This window comes from Populus alba, chromosome 6 (genome assembly GCF_005239225.2).
Source record: "Populus alba chromosome 6, ASM523922v2, whole genome shotgun sequence".
Lineage (NCBI taxonomy): Eukaryota > Viridiplantae > Streptophyta > Magnoliopsida > Malpighiales > Salicaceae > Populus > Populus alba.
In genome coordinates this window covers 578,759-601,029 of record NC_133289.1, presented here as the reverse complement: position 1 = coordinate 601,029, position 22,271 = coordinate 578,759, and the positions used below count along the sequence as shown (strand labels likewise).

The 22,271-nt window shown below is 30.0% G+C and overlaps 4 protein-coding genes across 4 annotated transcripts; all 4 read left to right on the top strand.

Annotated features, from left to right (window-relative positions):
- The first annotated feature begins 60 nt into the window (after positions 1-60).
- Positions 61-1,785, top strand: LOC118058469 (anthocyanidin 3-O-glucosyltransferase 6-like). Its single transcript, XM_035071174.2, has one exon. It carries the CDS (start codon positions 182-184, stop codon positions 1,655-1,657), a length of 1,476 nt encoding a protein of 491 aa, XP_034927065.1. The 5' UTR covers positions 61-181; the 3' UTR covers positions 1,658-1,785.
- A 1,362-nt stretch (positions 1,786-3,147) lies between these two features.
- Positions 3,148-4,802, top strand: LOC118058473 (anthocyanidin 3-O-glucosyltransferase 6-like). The gene has a single exon (XM_035071176.2). It carries the CDS (start codon positions 3,188-3,190, stop codon positions 4,640-4,642), a length of 1,455 nt encoding a protein of 484 aa, XP_034927067.1. The 5' UTR covers positions 3,148-3,187; the 3' UTR covers positions 4,643-4,802.
- Positions 4,803-6,646: 1,844 nt separating this feature from the next.
- On the top strand, positions 6,647-8,458 carry LOC118058474 (anthocyanidin 3-O-glucosyltransferase 6-like). Its single transcript, XM_035071177.2, has one exon. The coding sequence runs from the start codon at positions 6,762-6,764 to the stop codon at positions 8,223-8,225; it is 1,464 nt and encodes a 487-aa protein (XP_034927068.1). The 5' UTR covers positions 6,647-6,761; the 3' UTR covers positions 8,226-8,458.
- An 11,627-nt stretch (positions 8,459-20,085) lies between these two features.
- Positions 20,086-21,749, top strand: LOC118058476 (anthocyanidin 3-O-glucosyltransferase 6-like). Its single transcript, XM_035071180.2, has one exon. It carries the CDS (start codon positions 20,252-20,254, stop codon positions 21,704-21,706), a length of 1,455 nt encoding a protein of 484 aa, XP_034927071.1. The 5' UTR covers positions 20,086-20,251; the 3' UTR covers positions 21,707-21,749.
- Positions 21,750-22,271: the final 522 nt, after the last annotated feature.

Here is a 22,271-nt window from a genome sequence, read left to right as displayed (position 1 = left end):
TGGAAGGTTTATAAAAATCCTTCCTATTCTCTCAATTAGTGTTATCCTTTTAAAAATCCAATCCTTAAATTTGGTTGGTAGAATCCCCACGCGTATAAACAGGGATCCAACTCTAAACACCACAAATTCATTACCTTCTACGCGCATCACAAAAATCTCCTGTGGCCGAATTTTTAGCAAAATGAAGAAAGCGGAGCTGGTGCTTGTACCTTCCCCAGGTATTGGCCACCTTGCTTCAATGATGGAGCTAGCAAAACTCCTTGTTGATCGTGATGACAGAGTTTCCATCACTGTTATCATCATTAGGCTAGCTTTAGACTCCAAAATCAGCAGGTACACTGAGTCACTCACTGCTTCTTCCAAATCCACTCATATCCAATTCATTGACCTATCTAGTGATGAAACCAACACATCAAATGATCATCCATCCAAGTTTGTCACCTTTTTGATTGAAAGCCAGAAACCCCATGTCAAAGAATTTGTTTCCAAGCTCATAACTCAGTCAGAGTTAAACCCCAAGCCCCCTCGACTTGCATGCTTTGTTCTCGACATGTTTTGTACAGGAATGATTGATGTGGCCAATGAATTTGGTGTCCCATCTTACATTTACTTCACATCAAGTGCTGCTTTTCTTGGTTTCCAGTTTCATATGCAGGATCTTCATGATAGGCAGGAAGTGGACCTTACTGAGTTAAAGGACGTGGATGCTGAGTTTGAAATACCGACTTTGGTGAACCCACTTCCTGTTAAGGTTTTCCCTTCGGTCATGCTTAGCAAAGACACACTTCCTGTTGTTCTTTACCATGTAAGAAGGTTTAGAGAAGCTAAGGGTATTATTCTCAATACATTTGAAGAGGTGGAATCTCATGCTGTTAAGTGTCTTTCTAATGGTGAAAACCCTGCCGTTTATCCAGTAGGACCGATTTTGAATCTCAAGGGTGATGCCCATGATGTGGGTTCAGATGGAAGCAACAGCTATAGGGACATCATGCTATGGCTTGATGATCAGCCTCCGTCCTCGGTGGTGTTCCTCTGTTTCGGGAGCATGGGAAGTTTCAACGTGGATCAAGTGAAAGAGATCGCGTGGGCACTAGAGCATAGTGGACATCGATTCTTGTGGTCCTTGCGCAAACCTCCATCAGAGGGAAAGATCGATTTCTTAGTTGATCATGCATATCAACAAGAAGTCTTTCCAGATGGATTCTTGGATCGAACAGCGAGGATTGGAAAGGTTATTGCATGGGCACCACAAGTGGATGTCTTGGCCCATCCTTCCATCAAAGAATTTAGATCACATTGTGGATGGAATTCTATACTAGAGAGTGTATGGTTTGGGGTTCCCCTTGCTACATGGCCGATGTATGCAGAACAACAATTTAATGCTTTTGAAGTAGTGGTCGAGTTGGGATTGGCAGTGGAAATCAAAATGGATTATAGAAGAGAGTTTTTGATTGGCAATGAAATAATTTTGGGTGCTAAGGAAATTGAGAGAGGAATAAAAGGTGGTATGGAGCATGACGGCCATAAATTGAAAAGGCTGAAAGAATTGAGTGAAAAGAGTAGAAAAGCTATGATGGAAGGTGGATCTTCATTCTCCTCATTGAATCATTTGATTGAAGATATGATCATTGCGGGAGACGATGTAAATGTGCCATGAAACAATTAAAAACCAATACTTTATCATTTAGTGATTTCGTAGAGATTTTGTGATAGGGAGATTGTTGTGAGTGCTGATAAGAGCATTAACATTACCAGAAAATCTAAAACTTGTGATTATTTATTATAGCAATTCATTTTTATTCTTTTAAAAAATAATTAAAACTAATGATCTTAAAATAAGATTCAATTATTTTTAAATAAAAAAAATATTAAACTTAACATTTTTTTATTTTCAAAGCACAGTAACAATTATTTTTATAAAAATAACATTTTTTTAACTAGCATCCAAAATGTTTTCAGATTTTCATCATGATTTTTTTTGTTACAATCAAATTAATTGAGGGTCAATTTAATAATTTTATATATATAAATATTATTTAAAAAGGTAGTTGTCACGTGCATTAAACGCGTCATTACGTGGATTGTTTTATGTGCTATTCAGAACACGAGTAAAGAGGCGTTAGTTGCGACCAAACAATGTTTTTAGGATGGTATTTGAATCAAATCCTCGGCAACTCCTTTATCCCTAAATAACGTGTATGTATAGTGATCTCTAATTTGGTGTTGATGATTTTTTTTTTCTTCTTTCTTCTTTCTTTTCACTCTTTTCTCCTTAATTACTGCATGTAACCCTCTAAATTTTTAAAATAATTTTCAATTTATTTTTTCTTTATATTCGCTCACTATTTTTTTTTATTTAAAATCATTTATAAAATTATATTTTTTTCATTAATTTCATCCTAGTTCATTTTTTTATCTGTTAAATTTGATCTATATTTTTTGATTACAATTTATTTTATTTAAATAATTTTTAAAATTAATTTTTTTTATATAATTTCATCATTTTGAAGTTTTTTCCTAAGATTTTATCATTATTTTATTATTTTTATTTTTAGTTTATATTTTGGTAAATTTTTAAAATTAATATATATTTTTTTCTAGTTTTATTTTTTAATATTAAATTGATTTGAAATTAAAATGTTTTTTATTAAGCCTACATAGATTGCAAATTTAGTAAATTAATCAAAGCGTTAGAAGATTGGAGGAAACTTGTTTTTAAAGAAACCAATCTTAGATGCTAGAGTTCAGACTTAGAATATGTTTAAGTATTGTGTTATGGCTTTTGGGTTTGTAATTTGAAAATATATGTTTAAAAAACCTTATTTTTATAAATCAATGTGTTTTTTTTAAAAAAAAAACATTAGTGAGATCATATAATTAATTAAACATGTTTAAATATATAATTCTAGCAATATATAAACCGAACCTTCTCCTTTTAATATTGGAACACCTGTAATTGGAATCATTGACTTCTTCTTCTTTTTTCCCATGGAATATGACGATCCGATGAAAATTTATCTTTTGGAACTTCAATAATTATTAATTTATATTCCAGTCTTTTTCTATAAATTAATTTCTCAGCTAGGTAAGCAATGACATCACTCTAATTTATCTTTGGATCTATATATCTATCTATTTAGAGCGCACCCTGTCCCTCCCTCAAAATTTATATTTTTCAAGAAAAAAAATGAAGAAAGCAGAGGTGGTGTTAATCCCCGTACCTGCTATGGGTCATGTTGTGGCCCTGGTAGAGGTAGCTAAGCTTCTTGTTCAACGTGATGACAGGCTTTCCACCACTGTCATCATAATGCATCCAGCTCTTGATCCCAGCACCACCAAATACACCGAGTCACTTGCTGCATCAACTCTGCCTGATCGTATGCGAGTCGTTAACTTGCCGAATCTTGAGTCCAAAACAGAAGATACTAAAGACCTTAACTGGCTCACTTCCATGATTGAAAGCCAAAAACCCCATGTCGAAGAATATGTTTCGAAGATGAGAACTCAGTCCCAGTTGAGTCCGGACTCACCTCAACTTGCTGGGTTTATTTTTGATACGTTTGCTACTGGCATGAAAGATGTGGCTAATGGATTTGGGGTTCCATGGTATGCTTTCTCTACTTCAGGTGCAGCTTTTATGGGTTCCATGTTTTATCTTCAGGCTCTTCATGATGATGAGGGAGTGAACCTTATTGAGTTCGAGGACTCGGATGCTCTGTTAGAAATTCCGAGTTTGGCAAGCCCACTTCCTGCTAAACTCTTGCCTTCGATAGTGTTCAAGCAAGAATCCCTCACTATTTTTCTTGAACATGCAAGAATAATGAGGGAAGCAAGGAGTATCTTGGTGAATACATTTTTAGAGTTCGAATCTTATGCGCTTCACTCTCTTTCTAACGGCAAAAACCCTCCTGTGTATCCAGTCGGACCCATTGTGAAACATGTAGGAGATGCTCGTGATTTGCCGTCGGACGGGAGCAAGGACATTATGGAATGGCTTGATGATCAACCTCCATCATCAGTTATGTTCTTATGCTTCGGCAGTTGGGGAAGTTTTTGTGGAAAACAGGTGAAAGAGATTGCTTGTGCACTAGAACATTGTGGACATCGGTTTTTGTGGTCCTTGCGTAAACCTTCATCACAGAAAGGTAAAGCGGAATCACCAAGTGATTATCTAAATTTTCAAGAGATTTTGCCTGAAGGTTTTTTGGATCGTACAATCAAGATCGGAAAGGTGATTGGATGGGCTCCTCAAGTGGAAATTTTAGCTCATCCAGCCGTGGGAGGATTGGCATCGCATTGCGGATGGAATTCTACACTAGAGAGTGTAAGATTTGGTGTTCCGGTGGCTACCTGGCCGTTGTACGCAGAGCAACAATTTAATGCGTTCCAAATGGTGATTGATTTGGGATTAGCTGTGGAAATTAAAATGGATTACAGGAGGGATTTTCTTGGTGATAATGAGATAATTGTGAGCAGTGAAGATATAGTGAAAGCAATAAAACATGTCATGGAGGAGGATGGCGAGGTGAGGAAGAAGGTAAAAGAGATGAGCAGAATTAGTGAGAAAAGCTTGAAGGATGGTGGATCTTCATTCTCTTCGTTGGGTCGTCTAATCGAAGAAATGATAGACAACATCTCTTGAATCAATTGCTCCAAAATCTAAGCAATTTCTCATTAAAAAGAAAAAAAAAAAAAAGAATTGTTCGCCATATTTTAGTAAGAATAAGATCATATCGGTATGAGATTAATTTGTAACAATTTATTTATTAAGTTAATTTTCAGCATTGTCTTCTGCTTTTCAATTTTTATTTGTTTAAAAAGATATTAATTCTTTTTTCTTTTTTATAATTGTTAATAATTTTCTCAAAAAAACACGAATGAACAATTTTTTTCATAATTTTTTTCTTAGATCTTCTATCACTACCGTTCTTTCATTGATTCATTATAAGCTGTACGTTCGTGAGATACAACAACAATCTAATTTTTTAGACACTGTTGACAGATAAGTTGGTTCTGCTTCTTTCTTTCTTTTTTTTTCTTTTTTTTTTTTTTATCTTGTGAAAATATAAAAGTTTTTTATTATTTATTTTTATATTTAATCTTATTCCTGTTATTTTGATTCTTATTAATTTAATTTTTTAATCTTATTTATTAATTTTTTTCTTTAATTTTGTTCATTGTTATTTGATTTTCTTTAATTTTTATACCAAAGTTATTTTTTCCCTCCTCTTTCTATTTAATTTATTTTTTTTAACATTTTATTTTAACCATTTTAAGTAAATTTTAGTTTTCATTCTTTTTGTTGCTATTTTTTTTAATTTTTTTTAATGTATTTTTCTCAATTTTATATCATTTAATGTTTTGTTGATTGAGAGCTTTACTTTGTTATTTTTTAAAGTTTGTCTTTTATAGAATTGGTCTCAAGTTAATAAAGCATTACATGTTTAGAAAGTTAACATATATTTATTTTGATTTTTTTATCCTTTTTTAAATATAATTTTTTAAAAAATTCATCATTTAATATTTGATTTATTAAAATTTGATCTTTATGTATTTTTTTCACTTTTCTTTTTATGGATTATCTCAATCCTATGCTCATGGTTGCAAAATTAGTAAGTTAACCCGGATTGACTTGGATCTTTTTTTTTTTTTTTGATTTTTTTTTTTTTACAATTTTATTTTTTAATATTAAGTTGTTTGATAATTCAACTTTATAATTTTATTTAATTTTTTATTGACTAAGTTACCTCGTATCATGACTAGGTGATAGATTTGTTATGCTCTTCTAGGTGGGATGAGGTTAGGTTTTTTAACTTTTTTTTAATTTTATTTTTTCTTCAATTTCATCACTCAACATCTTATTTGCTAGAAATTGAGTTTTTTTTTTTTTTTTCATTTATCTTTCTATGAGATTATCACATTTTCATTAATTTTTTCTTCATTATCAAATAAGATCCTTCAATTGATTTTTTTTTTTATTTTCTTCTTTAGCATTTGATTGATTGAGAATTGATATATATATATATATATATATATATATATATATATATATATATATTACATTTCTTTTAATGAGTTATCCCAATCTTATGTTCATGATCGTAGGGTTAACGGGTTAACTTGATTTTACTAAGGTCTTCTTTTTTTTTCAAATAATTTTTTTTATTTTGCAGTTTCGCTTTTGAATATTGAGTTGTTTAATAATTAAGTTTGATTATCTTATTCAGTTTGATTTTGATAAGGTTATCTTGGTATTATGATCAGGTCATAGATTTAATATGCTTAACTTAGATGGGCTCGATTTAGTTTTTTTTTTTTACTTTTTTTTATTGTTGTTTTTTTACTTTATTTGTCACTGTATTTTTTATTTTTATTATTTAAATTAACCGAGCTTATTAAAATAAATTAAGTCAATAATCTAAGTTTTAGATTATTTTAAAAAAAAAAAAAAATACTTACATCGTTTGAACCTTTTTTTATTTTATATTGAAAACAATTTAAGCAAACTCACGATATAACACAAGCCACATATTTAATTTGTATTATTAATTGAACAATGCCAAACCATTTTCAATAAGCAATGACACCACTCTTAATTCTAGGTCTTCAAGATGTGCATGCGTGTGTTATATATTTCAGACAAGATAGATCGTGCAAGGTAACCACACAAAAGACATCCTAAGCTAAACCACACACAAGACATCCTACTGGTAACCAACCACACCCTCCCTGCTAAAAAAAAATATTTTTCAAGAAAAAAAATGAAGAAAGCAGAGGTGGTGTTAATCCCCATACCTGCTATGGGTCATATTGTAGCTCTGGTAGAGGTAGCTAAGCTTCTTGTTGAACGTGATGACAGGCTTTCCACCACTATCTTCATAATGCATCCAGTTCTTGATCCTAGCACCACCAAATACACAGAGTCACTTGCTGCATCAACTCTGCCTGATCGTATGCGAGTCGTTAACCTGCCAAATCTTGAGTCCAAAACAGAAGATACTAAAGACCGTAACTGGCTCACTTCTATGATTGAAAGCCAAAAACCCCATGTCGAAGAATATGTTTCGAAGATGAGAACTCAGTCCCAGTTGAGTCCCGACTCTCCTCAACTTGCTGGGTTTATTTTTGATACGTTTGTTACTGGCATGAAAGATGTGGCTAATGGATTCGGAGTTCCCTGGTATGTTTTCTCTGCTTCAGGTGCAGCTTTTATTTGTTCCATGTTTTATCTTCAGGCTCTTCAAGATGATGAGGGAGTGAACCTCACAGAGTTCAAGAACTCCGATGCTCTGTTAGAAGTTCCGGGTCTGGCGAACCCACTTCCTGCTAAACTTTTGCCTTCGATGGTGTTCAGGGAAGACATGCTCACTATTTTTCTTGAACATGCAAGAACATTGAAGGAAACTAGGAGTATCTTGGTAAATACATTTTTAGAGTTCGAATCTTATGCGGTTCACTCTCTTTCCAATGGTAAAAACGCTCCCGTGTATCCCGTTGGACCCATGGTGAAACATGTAGGAGATGCTCGTGATTTGAGGTCGGATGAGAGCAACAAATATAGGGACATTATGGAATGGCTTGATGATCAACCTCCATTGTCAGTTATGTTCTTATGCTTCGGAAGTTGGGGAAGTTTTTGTGGAAAACAGGTGAAAGAGATTGCTTGTGCACTAGAACATTGTGGACATCGGTTTTTGTGGTCCTTACGTAAACCTTCATCACAGAAAGGTAAAATAGAATCACCAAGTGATTATCTAAATTTTCAAGAAATTTTACCTGAAGGATTTTTAGATCGTACACTTGAGATCGGAAAGGTGATTGGATGGGCTCCCCAAGTGGATATTTTAGCTCATCCAGCTGTAGGAGGATTTGCATCGCATTGTGGATGGAATTCTATACTAGAAAGTGTAAGATTTGGTGTTCCAGTTGCTACATGGCCATTATACGCAGAGCAACAATTTAATGCTTTCCAAATGGTGATTGACTTGGGATTAGCTGTGGAAATTAAAATGGATTACAGGAGGGATTTTCTTGGTGATAATGAGATAATTGTGAGCAGTGATGATATAGTGAAAGCAATAAAACATGTCATGGAGGAGGATGGCGAGGTGAGAAAGAAGGTAAAAGAGATGAGCAGAATAAGTGAGAAAAGCTTGAAGGATGGTGGATCCTCATTCTCTTCGTTGGGTCGTCTAATTGAAGATATGATAGACAACATCTCTTAAATCAATTGTTCCAAAATCTAAGCAGTTTCTCATTAAAAAGAAAAAAAGAGGAATGGATCGCCATATTTTTAGGAAAGAATAAGATTATATCGGTTTTGAGATTAATTTGTAACAATTTATGTAGTAAGAATGATATTGATGGTGGATTACAGTTTTCTTTAATTGTGACTCTCGATATCTCGTCCTTTCTAAAAAAAAAAACACTAGCCGTCCCTAGTGATTTTCTCAACCAATCACTGAAGTACTGTTTGTTTGTTTTTTTTTTTTTTTTTTAGTATTTTTCTCTAATATATGTTTGCAAGCATGTGTTATTTTTGCCTGACACAATGTTTAAAATAGTTAATAACATGGTGATAACTGATATTTTTAGATTTAGTTATGCATTGAGTTTTGATATATGTAAGTTTAGCGAACTATCAGAATCAAAATTCTAGACTTGGTTGCTTAGACTCAATTACTTGTGGAGTCTAATTACACGTGAATTTGAGAAAATATCAGATCCAATGTTTTTAAGCTTACTTATAGGTTGAGCCCACGTACATGTGAGTCTAGTAAGCTTTCATATCCAACATCTTTTGGTTCAGTTACGCATTGAGCTTAAGAACATGTAGGTCTGACGGGCCACCAGACCTAATATATTTGAGTTTAGTTACACGCTAAGTCCAAAAATACATGGGTTTGGCAAGCTGTCAAACCTAATATCTCTATATTCGGTATCATTCCAAGCCTAAATGGATATAGAGCTAACAATCTTTCTAGTCTTTGGGCTTAGGTACTTCATTTGTTTTTTCTTGTAATTATTATATAAAATACTATGGTCAATGATACCTATATCTCAACACTCCTAGGTGTATAAAATTTTTCTAATGACCTACTGTTATTCCATCAATATTAATGATGTGTAAGATATATATATCCATCATTAATACCATTGCACGTGTATGGTGTTGCGACAATCATCCTTCTGGATCGGGATAGTCAAGAATGATGTGGGTGGTATGAATAAAGAATTCTTGTCCTTTATCAGTAGAAAAAAAAAAAAAAAGAGGAAATGAGAGTTGTCACCTAGTATTTTGGTTATTAGAAACCTCAATTGGTCTTAGAGTCTAGTAAATTGGACTGATTACGTAAAGGGAAGATATTAACACCTCTAATACGTCTTATCTGAAGTAAGTTGCATTGTTTATTTATCTCATATAAACGAAGAAAAAATTATGTTTTCTAACCATTAGTTTGTCTAAGATTTAAGAAAAATCCTCCTAAGTGAGGAGATCCTTATTTTATAAGATTAATAACTTAACCATTCTAATGCCAACAAAAAATATTATCTTTTTATTTAATATCAAAATATATCTTACATATAAGTTTATAATCCTGTTTATTAAAAAAAAATTAAAAAAATGATATTTTTGAAATGCAGGCCAAAGTTCTTGGTAAATTTACAAACTTCTTATAAAATCCATATAATATTTTTAAAGAAAAACATGTCAACGTGTTTTAGACTTTTCTAAAAAAAAAAATATGCTTAAATAACTTTAGGATTTTTAGCCACATGCAATAAAAGTTTTTTATTTTTTTTTTATTTTTGAGGCTTTGTTTGACAAAAATTTATTTTGTTTTTCATAATAAAATTACCAAAAAAATAGGCTTAAAGATGTTTGTCAAACACACTCTTAAACTAAAAAAATCCTTTAACAAAAATTATGGCAAGTCAAATAGGGGCATTAAACCCTTTGACCCATTTTTTTTATCGGGTAGACCTGAAATTTTTTATTCAATAATAAACCAAATCAAAATTCTGGTTTGACTTGAAAAACAACCCAAAAACAAAATGAAAGCAAAAAAATAGATGAAACACCTAAAAAACATAAAAATTCAAAAATTCTTGAACAAAACGGATCAAACACAAAAAAAATGAAGAATGCTAAGAATATCCAAAATGAACCCAGCAATGTGGGTTCCAAATCGAATCAGATTTAGTCACAATAAAGTCATGCAAGGATCAATAATCTAGTGTATATTCATTCAATTATTAATGAATCAAAATGAGTTTTGGTTCAAAACTAATTAAAAACCATTTAAACATGTTATTGATGCAAATAAACATTAGATTATTGGTTAATCGTGCATAAAAAAAGGTGTATGTGTAAATAAATGGACCAAAATTGATCATTGTTTAGAGGCTAAGAAAATGTTCTTTTCAAGAACATGAAGAACATTGCCAAAAAAAAAAATATAGCCATTGCCAAGCCTAGAAATGGGCTTTTCTTGCTTTTAAAACATGCTTTTTTTTATTGTAGCAAGTCACAATATCACACAAATATGTTTGAATAAAAAAAACTAACAAAAAATATTAAAACATCAAAATCAAGTAAGAGGTACCAAATCCAAAACAACATAAACTTAAAACATATTATATGTTCACACAATATGGATTCAAAATTGATTTTTTGAACCTATTTTATGCATGAACAAACCTAACAAACCCATAGTAAAACACTCTTGCTTTAACATGCATAGCTTAAGTAAAACAAAAGCTAAAACAACATTATATATAAAAAATAAACTTAAATAACAACTTTAATGTATCAAAAACATAAAAAAATGGGGGGGTCAAAACAAACATCATTAAATAAAAACACAGCAACAAAGAGGTAAATACAATATTACCTGTTGAGCATTCCAGCCTTTTTTTTTATAATTATAAACATAAATATAAAATAATAATAATAAAAAAAAAACATTAAAAGTAGGCCACAAATGATTTATTTTTAGATCAGAAAAGTATACTTAGAATAACTACTCTCTCTTGGTTTTTTTTTTAAAATTTTGCCTCTTATAAACTTGTAAAGTTAAGAAATCTTTTGTTTAGGATCTTGAACCTTTACACTTAATGTTTTTTTTATTGATATTTATCTTCTTCTTTTTTTAATCTTTTTTTTTCCTCCTTTCCTCTCATTGGCTTTCTTTCTTTCTTTTTCTAAACTTGGAGGTGTATTTATAGGGTTTTTCGTATTGATATTATTCATTTAATCATATATATAGTTCTAAGACCAACACGTAGAGTCTATATATATATATATATATAAACTTCAACATCAATAAAAATATTGTTACTCATTTGTTTTTTTTTTATTATTATTCCATTTTACTATTAATTAAATTTTATTTCCCAATTAAGTTTTTGTTGATTTCTAAATTCTATTTAGTGTTTATATCATAAGTCTGATATAACCTCATATAAATAAATAAATAAAAATGATTGGATTTAACATGGATTAACTTGCTAATTCCACAACTTTAGTTATAAGACTAAGATAACCTTTTATAGAGCAAATAAAAAAAAAATATGAAGTTCAATTCTCAATCAATCATGTTGGACTCAATGTTGAATTAACCTTTCAAACTTGCAACTCGAGTAATGAAACAGGGAAAAACTGATATAAAGCAAATCCAATATTAAAGGATATGAGATCGAGATAACTTTTTTTTTAAAAAAAAAAAACTTGATTTAACTGGAGTTAAAATACCAAAACTCATTGTTTACCTTTTAACTTATTGTTTCCTTCCTATTTTTATTATTAGGTTTTAATGATTAACTTATCATACTTACAACATTGATTGTTCTTTTATTTATTTATAAAGTAATCAGTGTGTATGATTAAATATGTTAAAGTATGTATTCTTGTTGTGACGAAAATTACTTTAAAGAGTTGGAACATGGATATTTATTGAACTGTTTTTTTTTAATTAAAAATATATTAAGTTAATTTTTATTTATTTATTTTTAATATCAATATATCAAAATCATCCAAAAAGACATATAAAAAATATTAATTTGATATTTTTTTCAAGCAAAAAAAATTTGAAAAGCACTTTAAATCCAAGTTGTAATAAAAAACAAACATTCACATATGTTAAAGTAAATCTTTATTTAACAATGTTGGCATTTGTTTCTAAGCAAAAACTAAGTAATTATTTTGGATATGAGACATTGATTGGTTTTTGTTTGTCAGTGTAAAGGGAAGATAATTATAGCAAGTAAAGCTTCAAAGTATTTGCTTTCTGCTTCTGCATAAAACAATGCGGGCTTCACTTTCATGGTCATTGATTGGCTTTGTAATAGATATAAGTGGGAGTGTTTGTGGATATAATAGGTCGGGTTTTGATTGACAATTATATCTAACCTAACTTATAATATTTTATAAAATATAAAATGATCTATTCAATTTTTTCTTGCATCCAAGCAAGTTGGATATATCGGGTTGGGCTAAAAGTTTTGTGAATATTATAAATATCTACAAGTTAATCATATTAATTCTCTTATTCTTCAACGATTTTTTTAGGTTGTAACTATTGGAACTAAATAAGACATCTAAAGTGAATATACTTAGGAACAACATAAAACTATCATATTTTTTAAATAAAAACAAAACAAAACAAAACAAAATTTACAATCAACAATTTATTAAATAGTAAGAGAGTAGTATCATATAAACACATACTAATAGGAAGAGGCTATAAAATATTTTGAGGGTTGTGATTTCACTAAGAAAATAAAAGTTTAATATGAATTCTTGAAATTTTCATTTGTTTTCTCATGATCTCTCAGTTACCAAACATAAAAAAAAAAATTTAATTATAAAATGCATTGTCACTTAATCATATCAAACCTTAAAAGTAACAACTATAATTTATATGAAAATGAGAAATAAGAGAAGTGAAAAAAAAATAAATGATGACTACGAGTGTGAAGGCAAGAAAAAAAGGATAATATTATTTATAATAATAATTCAAGTTACTCACATTAAGCAATATTAGTTAAATCAAGTTGAACGAGTTTTAAAAATTTTAACCCGCATACGACGTGTGATATTAATTTATGATGTTTTTGACCTGTTATCATATATATATATTTATATTATTTAATTTTAATGAATTAAAATCAGGTTATATAATTTAAATATTACAAATAAGTTGTTAAAATCCTGGATGCAAGATTACACCGTTCATGAGGTTACTAGGCATGCATGTATTAAAACTTCTAAGTCTTTTGCACATTTTGAATAGTAAAAATGAAAACATGCTATATATTTTTATGTTTTAATATTGATTTTTATTTTTTATTTTTTAATTATAACTTACAATTTTATTTTGCAAGGTAAATCTTTATTCTAATGTTCAAATATTCTATGGATCTCAAGATACACGAGAACATGCAAGTCAAAATCAATCTTAAAATATAAAATCACTCAACATAACTTATGAGAATTAAATTGAAAATAAATAAAGTTATTATTTAACTATTTATTTTAAATATTTTAAATATTATTTATTGATATATAATTATATTAATCTCTATTAAAAGAAACCTAACTTTACAATAAGTATTTTTTAACTAAGTTTTACTTTAGAAATAACAAAAAGAAATCTTTACTTTGATTTTTTTTAATGTATATAAATTACATCATTATACTACAAATCCTATAAAAATCAACAAAAGTTTCTAGAAATTCAACTTATAATTAAAAGCATATGATGATGATGAAAATTAGTTATTATTAATTAAGAATACATGAAGTTAGTATATTCGCATCCCTTAATGGCATATAATATTTCTACGTCAAATACTAAATAGCATATGATATTAGTTAGGTGGTTGATGTATTAGTTTTGAAGTGCATAGTATAAATAATTATAACAAATAACAAGCACGTAATTTAATATCACCTACATGATTTTTAAACATGAAATAGATTTTGAATGTTTTTACACACACACACACCTATCATTAACAATTTACTTACTAATACATATAAGTAATGATGTTTAGCCACGTAGTTCTATATTTAAAAATAAAATCTAGTATTAATATTTTAAATATAAACTAGAAAAATAAATTTATTGATAATGTGAGATTATTTGTATATTTCTTTTAGGATATGATTTTGAAAGGCTACAATAATAATTTACGAATATTTTTTTTTTATAATATGAAAAATGTGAGGTGAGGTGATGGTTACATGGGTGTCGGACCAATTGCGGGTGCATAGAAAACCCTCCATTACCTCTGCCCGTTACCATCCCTTATCGAAACTGATTCGTCCACCAGTTCCCTGCCATTCTATCGATGAGACATGTAAATATGCCCTTGATTTGCCTTTGAAACAGAAAATGTAGTAATAATTATTTTTTTAAAATATATTTTATTTAGAAATATATTAAAATATATATATTTTTTTATTTTTAAAAAATTATTTTTGATATTAACACATCAAAATCTGAAAATATTAAAAAAAATTAATTTAAAACAAATAAAAAAAATAAAAAAAATTCAATTTCTTTTTTAAAAAACTTTTTTTTGAAAACGTAAAAACTAGGATCTAAATATGATGCAAATTACTTAGGTAATGTTTGCTACAGTGAATATAAATAAATTGAATGAAATAATTTTTTTTGAAATTGTTTGGTAAATCTTTGGATAATATAAAAATTTTATAATATCCAAAGTTATTTTAGTGATGAAATTTAGCCCCACTAAGATAGTAGGATAAACTTGTCTAATTTTCTGCACAAGAGTTAACACGGGTTAATCTAAAAAAAAAAAAATTATTATAGTTTTAAAACCCGAGTTACCGAGTTGATCTAAATTTTAAAAAAAATCAAAGTAATCTTTTTTTAATAAAAAAAAAATCAATTGAATTTTTATTTATGTTTTATCTCGGATCAACCAAATTATAGATCAACCTGAATTTTTTATCTGGTTAAGTGGGATCAATTATTCTTTTGTTTTATTTTTTATTTTTATGTTCAGACTAATCCAAGTTTAAATTCGATCAAGTCACTCAAATATTCATCAAGTATAAAATAAAATATATGGTATAGCTAAAACACATAAAAAAAAAAAAAACAAGAGATAAAGATAATTATTCCTTCAAAATCCAATGATGTCAAGTCCAATCCATTCAATATTATCCTGTATAGCAGACAGTGGCTACGGTTGTAGATAGTAGATTGGCAGCCTCTTTGGATTCAAAGTGGACAAGGCCTGTTATTAGGCATCTAGAGGTTAAAATTAAAAAGAAAACATGCACATTTGCAATAGTAATGGACAGTCAACAACACTTTTTTATTTTTATATATATAAGGAAAAAAGGGCATATGATCTTCCATCGCCATGGACAGTTATCATGGAGAGACAAAACCCAAGAGAATTATCCAGATGAAATATAATTTCCAAAAGCTACATAAACTATCCCGTCTTGGAGCCAAATTATGGAATAAATAGCTGCTAGGCATGCCATGTGACAGCAGCGATGTTTAATCCAGTGAGAGCCAAATTATGGAATTATCCACAAGGGATGCTTGTTTCATGGGCTGGCAACTTCATCCAATGCCACCCCACATTCCTACGAAAGCCCACCTTTACATAACGTGGGCCTATGTTTATGAGCCCACCTTTTCAGCCCCCCATTATGAGCGGGCTCGGAGGTCCCTTTTTTGCCTCTTCGGTATCGCCGTCCACCAAGCATGAGTAAATACAACATTATTTCCCTAGTCTTAGATTAGACTAGATGCCATGCTGGTGTACTGATGCCGACTTGTGGCATGTTTGTATGTTGTTTTGGATTTATAAAAAAAATATAAAACAATTATATAAAAAAAGATTGTTATAATTTATAATATTTTCAAGAAAAAATTATAAAAATAATTTTAAAAAAATAATAATAAAAAAACTATGTAGAAAACACTATAGTAATATATAATTTTAAGAAAAAAAATATATTAAAAAGAAAAAGCATGTGGGGGTGGAGAAAAAAGAAAAAAAAAACATGTGGAGAAAAAAAAAACCAAAAAAAAAAAATGTATAAAAAAAAAACTATAGTATTTTCCCTATCATCATTTGATTTCTTCCTTTATTCATTATTTTCGTTGCTTTTGACTTATGCTTGATGGACATGAGTTGAAGGTTTCTAACTGGAGACAACTTGGCGCTTGACTATTGCTAAGTTGATATGTGACATTTTTGTCCTTTTGCAGCAAAATCAACATGCATCCATTTTCTTATGTAACGTGTGTGAAGGGGTTAGAGTGGATTCCCTAGACAAAGTTACAAACTTGTTCTTATTAGCTACTCTTTGGCAACCTTTTCATATATATATATATATATATATATATATATATATAGTGGTTACTATGGTCCATTTACTGAAAAACTATAGTTGTACAGCTCAGCACGATTCGAGAGGTTAATTCAGGATTAAACAGCTTGAGACATGAATTGATTTAGGTTAAAAAAAATTTAAGAATAAAAAAATTTGGCTAGCCCAGTAAAAACTCGGGTTGACTTATTAATGCAGTAGACTTGGTCAAAACTCAATCCTCAGCTCATTAAATTTTTTTTAATACAAAATTTATAAAAATAATATTATTTTAATTTTTTCTAAAATAAAATTTAGAATTAACCAATCCATGATCCACATAGTCCCAAATAAATTTTTAATACCATAGATAACTGACTATTCAGAATTGAAAATTTTTAAAATATTTTTAATATTAAAGTATTTAAATAAACAAAAAACATAAAAATAAACAGATTCTATATTAACATAAAAAAATACTTAAATTCCAAGTATAAGATTCTTGTAAAAGTTTTTTTTTATCAAACCATATATATCTTGGTAATATTTTTTTAAAAATATTTTTGATATCAGCATATATATCTAAATAAACTAAAAATATAAAAATAAACATACTGTATATCAATATAAAAAAAACTCAAATTCCAAGTATAAAGTATATATATCTTGGTGTTTTTTTTTTTCTTTCTTGTGTGGCTTTTTTTTATTTATTTTCAAATTAACATTAGCAATAAAAAAATATTTTAAAAATAATATAATTTACTAAAATCATAGTTTTTAAGTACGGTATTTTAAAATACTATGCTTGAAAACTGTGGTTTTTACTGAAATATACTATTTTAAAAAAAATCACCATTGCTAATTTTAAATTTTTTTTAATGTGGTGATTAATTTAAATTTTTTTTTAATCTGGTGATTTTAAAAAAAAAAAATCTCAATCTTCAGGCGTTAGGAATTAGGGCCATGTTTGTTTCCCGGAAAGTGGTTTCCAGGAAACCATTTTTCAAACTTTCCTGAAGTTAGTCAACAGAAAACACTTTCCAGTCAAAGGAAAATATTTTCTAGTCAATGGAAAACACTTTCCGGTCAATTTCAGTCAAAGAAAAATTTGACTTGGTTTTCAGTGTTTTCCTTTTAGTTGTGTTTGTTTTCTGGAAAGTAGTTTCCGGAAAATCACTTTCCAAACTTTCTTGTGTTTGTTTGCCAGTAGGAAAGTTGGTCAATGGAAAACACTTTCTAGTAAAAGAAAAATTTGGCTTGCTTTTCAGGAAAGTGTTATCTTGAAAAATTTGGGGAAAAACACTTTCTGAAAGTTGTGAAAAATTTAGAAATGTCATTATTTGCTAATTATATCAAATTTGATCCTTAAAATTTTGATTGCTATGTATATTTTGTTTTGAATATTTATTTTTCAATTTCATCTCTTAAAATTTTATTTTTATATTAACTTTGGTTCTTATTTTTATAATTGCTATTTGCTTTTTCCTTATCATTTTTTTATTGAAAATTTTTATTTATCAAATTTAGTCCTCATTCTTTTGATTGTTACTTATTTTATTTGAAATAATTTATGAAATGTTGATTATTATTATTTTAATTTCTTCATCTTTCATCTTTCATTTTCATTTTTATTTTTTAGATTTGATCTCCATTATTTTGATTATTATTTATTTTATTTGAGATAATTTATGAAATTATATATATATATATATATATATATATATATATATATATTCAATTTCATTCTTATTCAACTTTTTAATTTGTAAGATTTGTTCCTCATTATTTTTTAATAAACTTGAGAAAAATAAAATATTAATAAGATATTTTCTAGCTCATTTTCCATGACATAATCAAACACTGGAAAGTGTTTTCGAACTTATTTTCCATTACACTACCAAACATCTAAAAATACTTTTTCGAAATTCACTTTCTAAAAAAAATACTTTCCAGTAAATAAACGGGGCGGAGACCATTTTGTTTTGTTTTGTATACGCGCCTATAACTAGATCCTAGATCTAATCATTGTGTCTTGAAACAAAGAAAATTTTTAATTTTTTTTTTCGAAAATACAGTTGAATAAAACAGGAAAAGAAGACTAAGGTAAGACTTTCTCCAGTAAATTTATAGATATTTAAAGATAGTGTTGCCGTTGCTGTTATGAGATAGATTACGAACAGTGTTATTATTGGATTACTGGACCACCGTCAGCCTGTCTTTTCCTTTTCAACATTTAATCAAACGTGATCATGAAAGTTTTTGAGGCATCTTATTGAAAGATTTTTTTAACAATTTGATGCTTTTCAGATAGTGATTGAATTAGAGTTAATTGTGGAAATTAATTAAAATGTATTATTGGAAGGGTTTGTATGCATAGTCATTAAACTTAGTCTATCCCGATGAGTCGATGATCTATATGATTTAGAGCCTAATTCTGGTAGTTTAACCCGGCTAAACATCCACGATGAGGTCAATATTTTTTTTTAAAAAAAATAACGCAATTATTTTAATAAAAATAATTAATTTGTATTCACTCGGTGAATTTCTGTACTAAAATAATTGTGAGCGCTGATAATATATTAAAAGCTGAGAATATTATGGTAATCTTCCTCGTGGACCACCGTGATTGATGGATCGGAAGTTGACAAGGAAGCAAGACTAGAGAAAGTGAGAAACTGCAAAGAAAGATTACAAGCTCTTGACATAGTGTTTGGTTTTTAAATTTTTTTTATTTTTTAAAAATTATTTTTGATATTAGTAAATTAAAATAATTTAAAAATATATTAATTTAAAGTTAATAAAAAAATAAAAAATATTTTAAATTTTTTCAAAAATATTTTTAAAAAGTTAAAACAAAACCCAAAAGTTTGTATGGAGATTAAAAGTAAATTATCTTCGACTACTACTTCTCACTTGAATCTAAAAATGCTAGCCAATTTGATGGGCTTCTCTAGCATATATAACACAATGCCTGACTTCTGCTTTTGAAGAAAGCAACTAAGAAAATATCAGGGTTTGTTTTTCCCTTCTGTTCTGTCTGGACTCTGGATTATTTAGAAACTTTTATATCCATTGTTTTCTTTTTGGAGGTTAGAAGTTCAAAGTTTCTGTTTCTGATGTGATTGTGTATGATTTGAATTGTATGAAAAGTTGTAAATAATCAGAATTCATAATATGAAATTAGTTCTCAAGAAAATAATAATTTACATGCATAATATTTCAAAATTACAAGTCGTAATTTCATTTCCCAAAAGTTTTTAAATTCCCAATTTTTTTTAATGTTTCTGTTCTTTTTATATTTTTTTTTATGTTTTCCTTGTATAGTTTATAGGTCTCAGCCAATAGTGGCTCAATAAATCTAACAAAACTTGACACAAATATTTTAACAAAACCTATAGGATTAAAGCATGGTTACAAGACAAGGTTTGGGTTCCACAGTGTTGGAGAGTATTTATATTAAAAAAATGTGACCAAGTTGCAAGTACACTGCTGTTCCTTTGGACTAACGACAGGAGCTCTTTTTTTTTTTTTTTTTTTTATTTATATGAGTGTCCGGCCAACTTGCACGCACTACGACTAATCTCATAGTTCACTGAAACATCCTATAAATCTAGTGAATATGTAAAACATCATGAAGATGACAGGCGTGCATGGTGAATTTTGAACTTAAAATACAAAGAAAAAAAATAAGTACTTTCAATCAGTGGCCAAGACCTCAAGGACAACAATAGCTCTTTTCTATCAATAATGGATATGGTTCACTGCCAGCAAAGCCATGACATCACTCTAATTCTAGGCCACCAGTATCTATATTTCCGAAAAGATCAGGACCAGATCCTCACATACTGATCAGTTAACCATTAGCAAAAAACATCTAGCAAAGAAATGAAGAAAGCAGAGTTGGTGTTAATCCCAATACCTGCTGTGGGCCATATTGTTTCAGCAGTAGAGATAGCTAAGCTTCTTGTTCAGCGTGATGATCGCCTTTCCACAACTATCTTCATATATCCAGCTCGTAACCCCATCACTACCAAATACAACGAGTCACTCGCTGCATCAACACTCCCTGATCGTCTGCGAGTCATTATCTTGCCCAGTGCTGAGTCATCAGATACTAAACCCCATAACCAGTTTATAACTTCCGTGTATGATGGCCAAAAACCCCTTGTCAGAGAATATGTTTCCAAGATCAAAACTAAGTCCGAGTTGAGCCCCGACTCTCCTCAATTTGCCGGGTTTATTTTTGATGCGTTCGCTACAGGACTGAAAGATCTGGCGAATGAATTTGATGTTCCATGGTACGCTTTCTCTGCCTCGGACGCTGCTTATCTTGGTTGCCTGTTACATCTCAAGGCTCTTCATGATGAGCGGGGAGTGGACCTCAGTGAGCTCGGAAACTCGGATGCTGAGTTGGAAATTCCGAGCTTGGCGAACTCATTTCCTGTTAAATGCTTGCCTTTATCGTCACTCGAGAAAGAGACGCTCCCTGTTGTTCTCGAGATTGCAGGAGGATTGACGGAAGCCAAAGGTATTTTGATAAATACATTTTTAGAGCTTGAACCGCATGCTGTTAAAAGTCTTTCCAATGGCAAGACCCCACCAGTGTATCCAGTGGGACCAATTGTTAAACATGAAGGAAATGGTCGTGATGTGGGGTCAGATGGGAGCAAGAATTATAGGGACATCATGGAGTGGCTTGATGATCAGGCTCCATCATCGGTTCTGTTTTTGTGCTTTGGGAGTCGAGGAAGTTTTAGGTCAGAACAGGTGAAAGAGATCGCTTGTGCACTAGAACGTAGTGGACATCGATTCTTATGGTCCCTACTTAAACCTTCACCGAGTGGTCAATTGAAATCTCCGAGTGATTATGAGAATCTTCAAGAAGTTTTACCAGAAGGGTTTTTAGATCGAACAGCTAAGATCGGGAAGGTGATTGGATGGGCTCCACAAGTGGATATTTTGGCCCATCAAGCCGTCGGAGGATTTGCATCACATTGTGGATGGAATTCTATCCTAGAGAGCGTATGGTTTGGTGTTCCAATTGCCACTTGGCCATTGTATGCTGAGCAACAATTTAATGCCTTTTATATGGTGATTGAGTTGGGATTAGGGGTGGAAATTAAGATGGATTATACGATGAATTTTCAAGGAGATGATGAAATAATTGTAAATGCTGATGATATAATGAAAGCAATAAAACATATTATGGAGGAAGATAAAGAAATAAGAAAGAAGGTAAAGGAGATGAGCAGAATAAGTGAAAAAACGTTGATGCCTGGTGGATCTTCGCATTCTTCTTTGGGTCGTTTGATTGATGATATAATAGAAAACCTGTCATGAATCAATTGATCCAAATTCCGAACTATAGTCTAAGCAATTTCTTGGTAGAATATGTGATTGGGAGTAATCTTCTTGTTATTTATAATAACGGAGTGATTATTAACTATTATTTGAGGTAGAATTCAAATATAAAAATAGAATATATCTTTTGTAACAATACCGTAAGTTTAGCAATTGACTATTGTATATATATCTGCTACATTGATGAATAACATATCAGAAAATATTCTATTCCCCTTACTATTAACATGGTATCAGAGCCGCCTCCAAATTTCCTTCATCTATTTTAGGAATTGGAGGCTGTTTTTTTGTTCTTTTCTCATCATGAATCTTTCTACTCATCATGACTACGCCTATGAACGATGATGGTGTTGTTACCGGGAATGCAAAGGTCACTTTACCAGCACTACATATGCAAGATGTCTCTTCATTGCTTACGCAAGAGAAACTTGATGGCACCAATTATGTGGAATGGGCTTTGAATGCTCAAAATAAAATTTGAGGTCGGAAACGTTGGGGATTTATTTCAGGTTCAAAAACTGCTCCTAATGACACCAACTCTGAA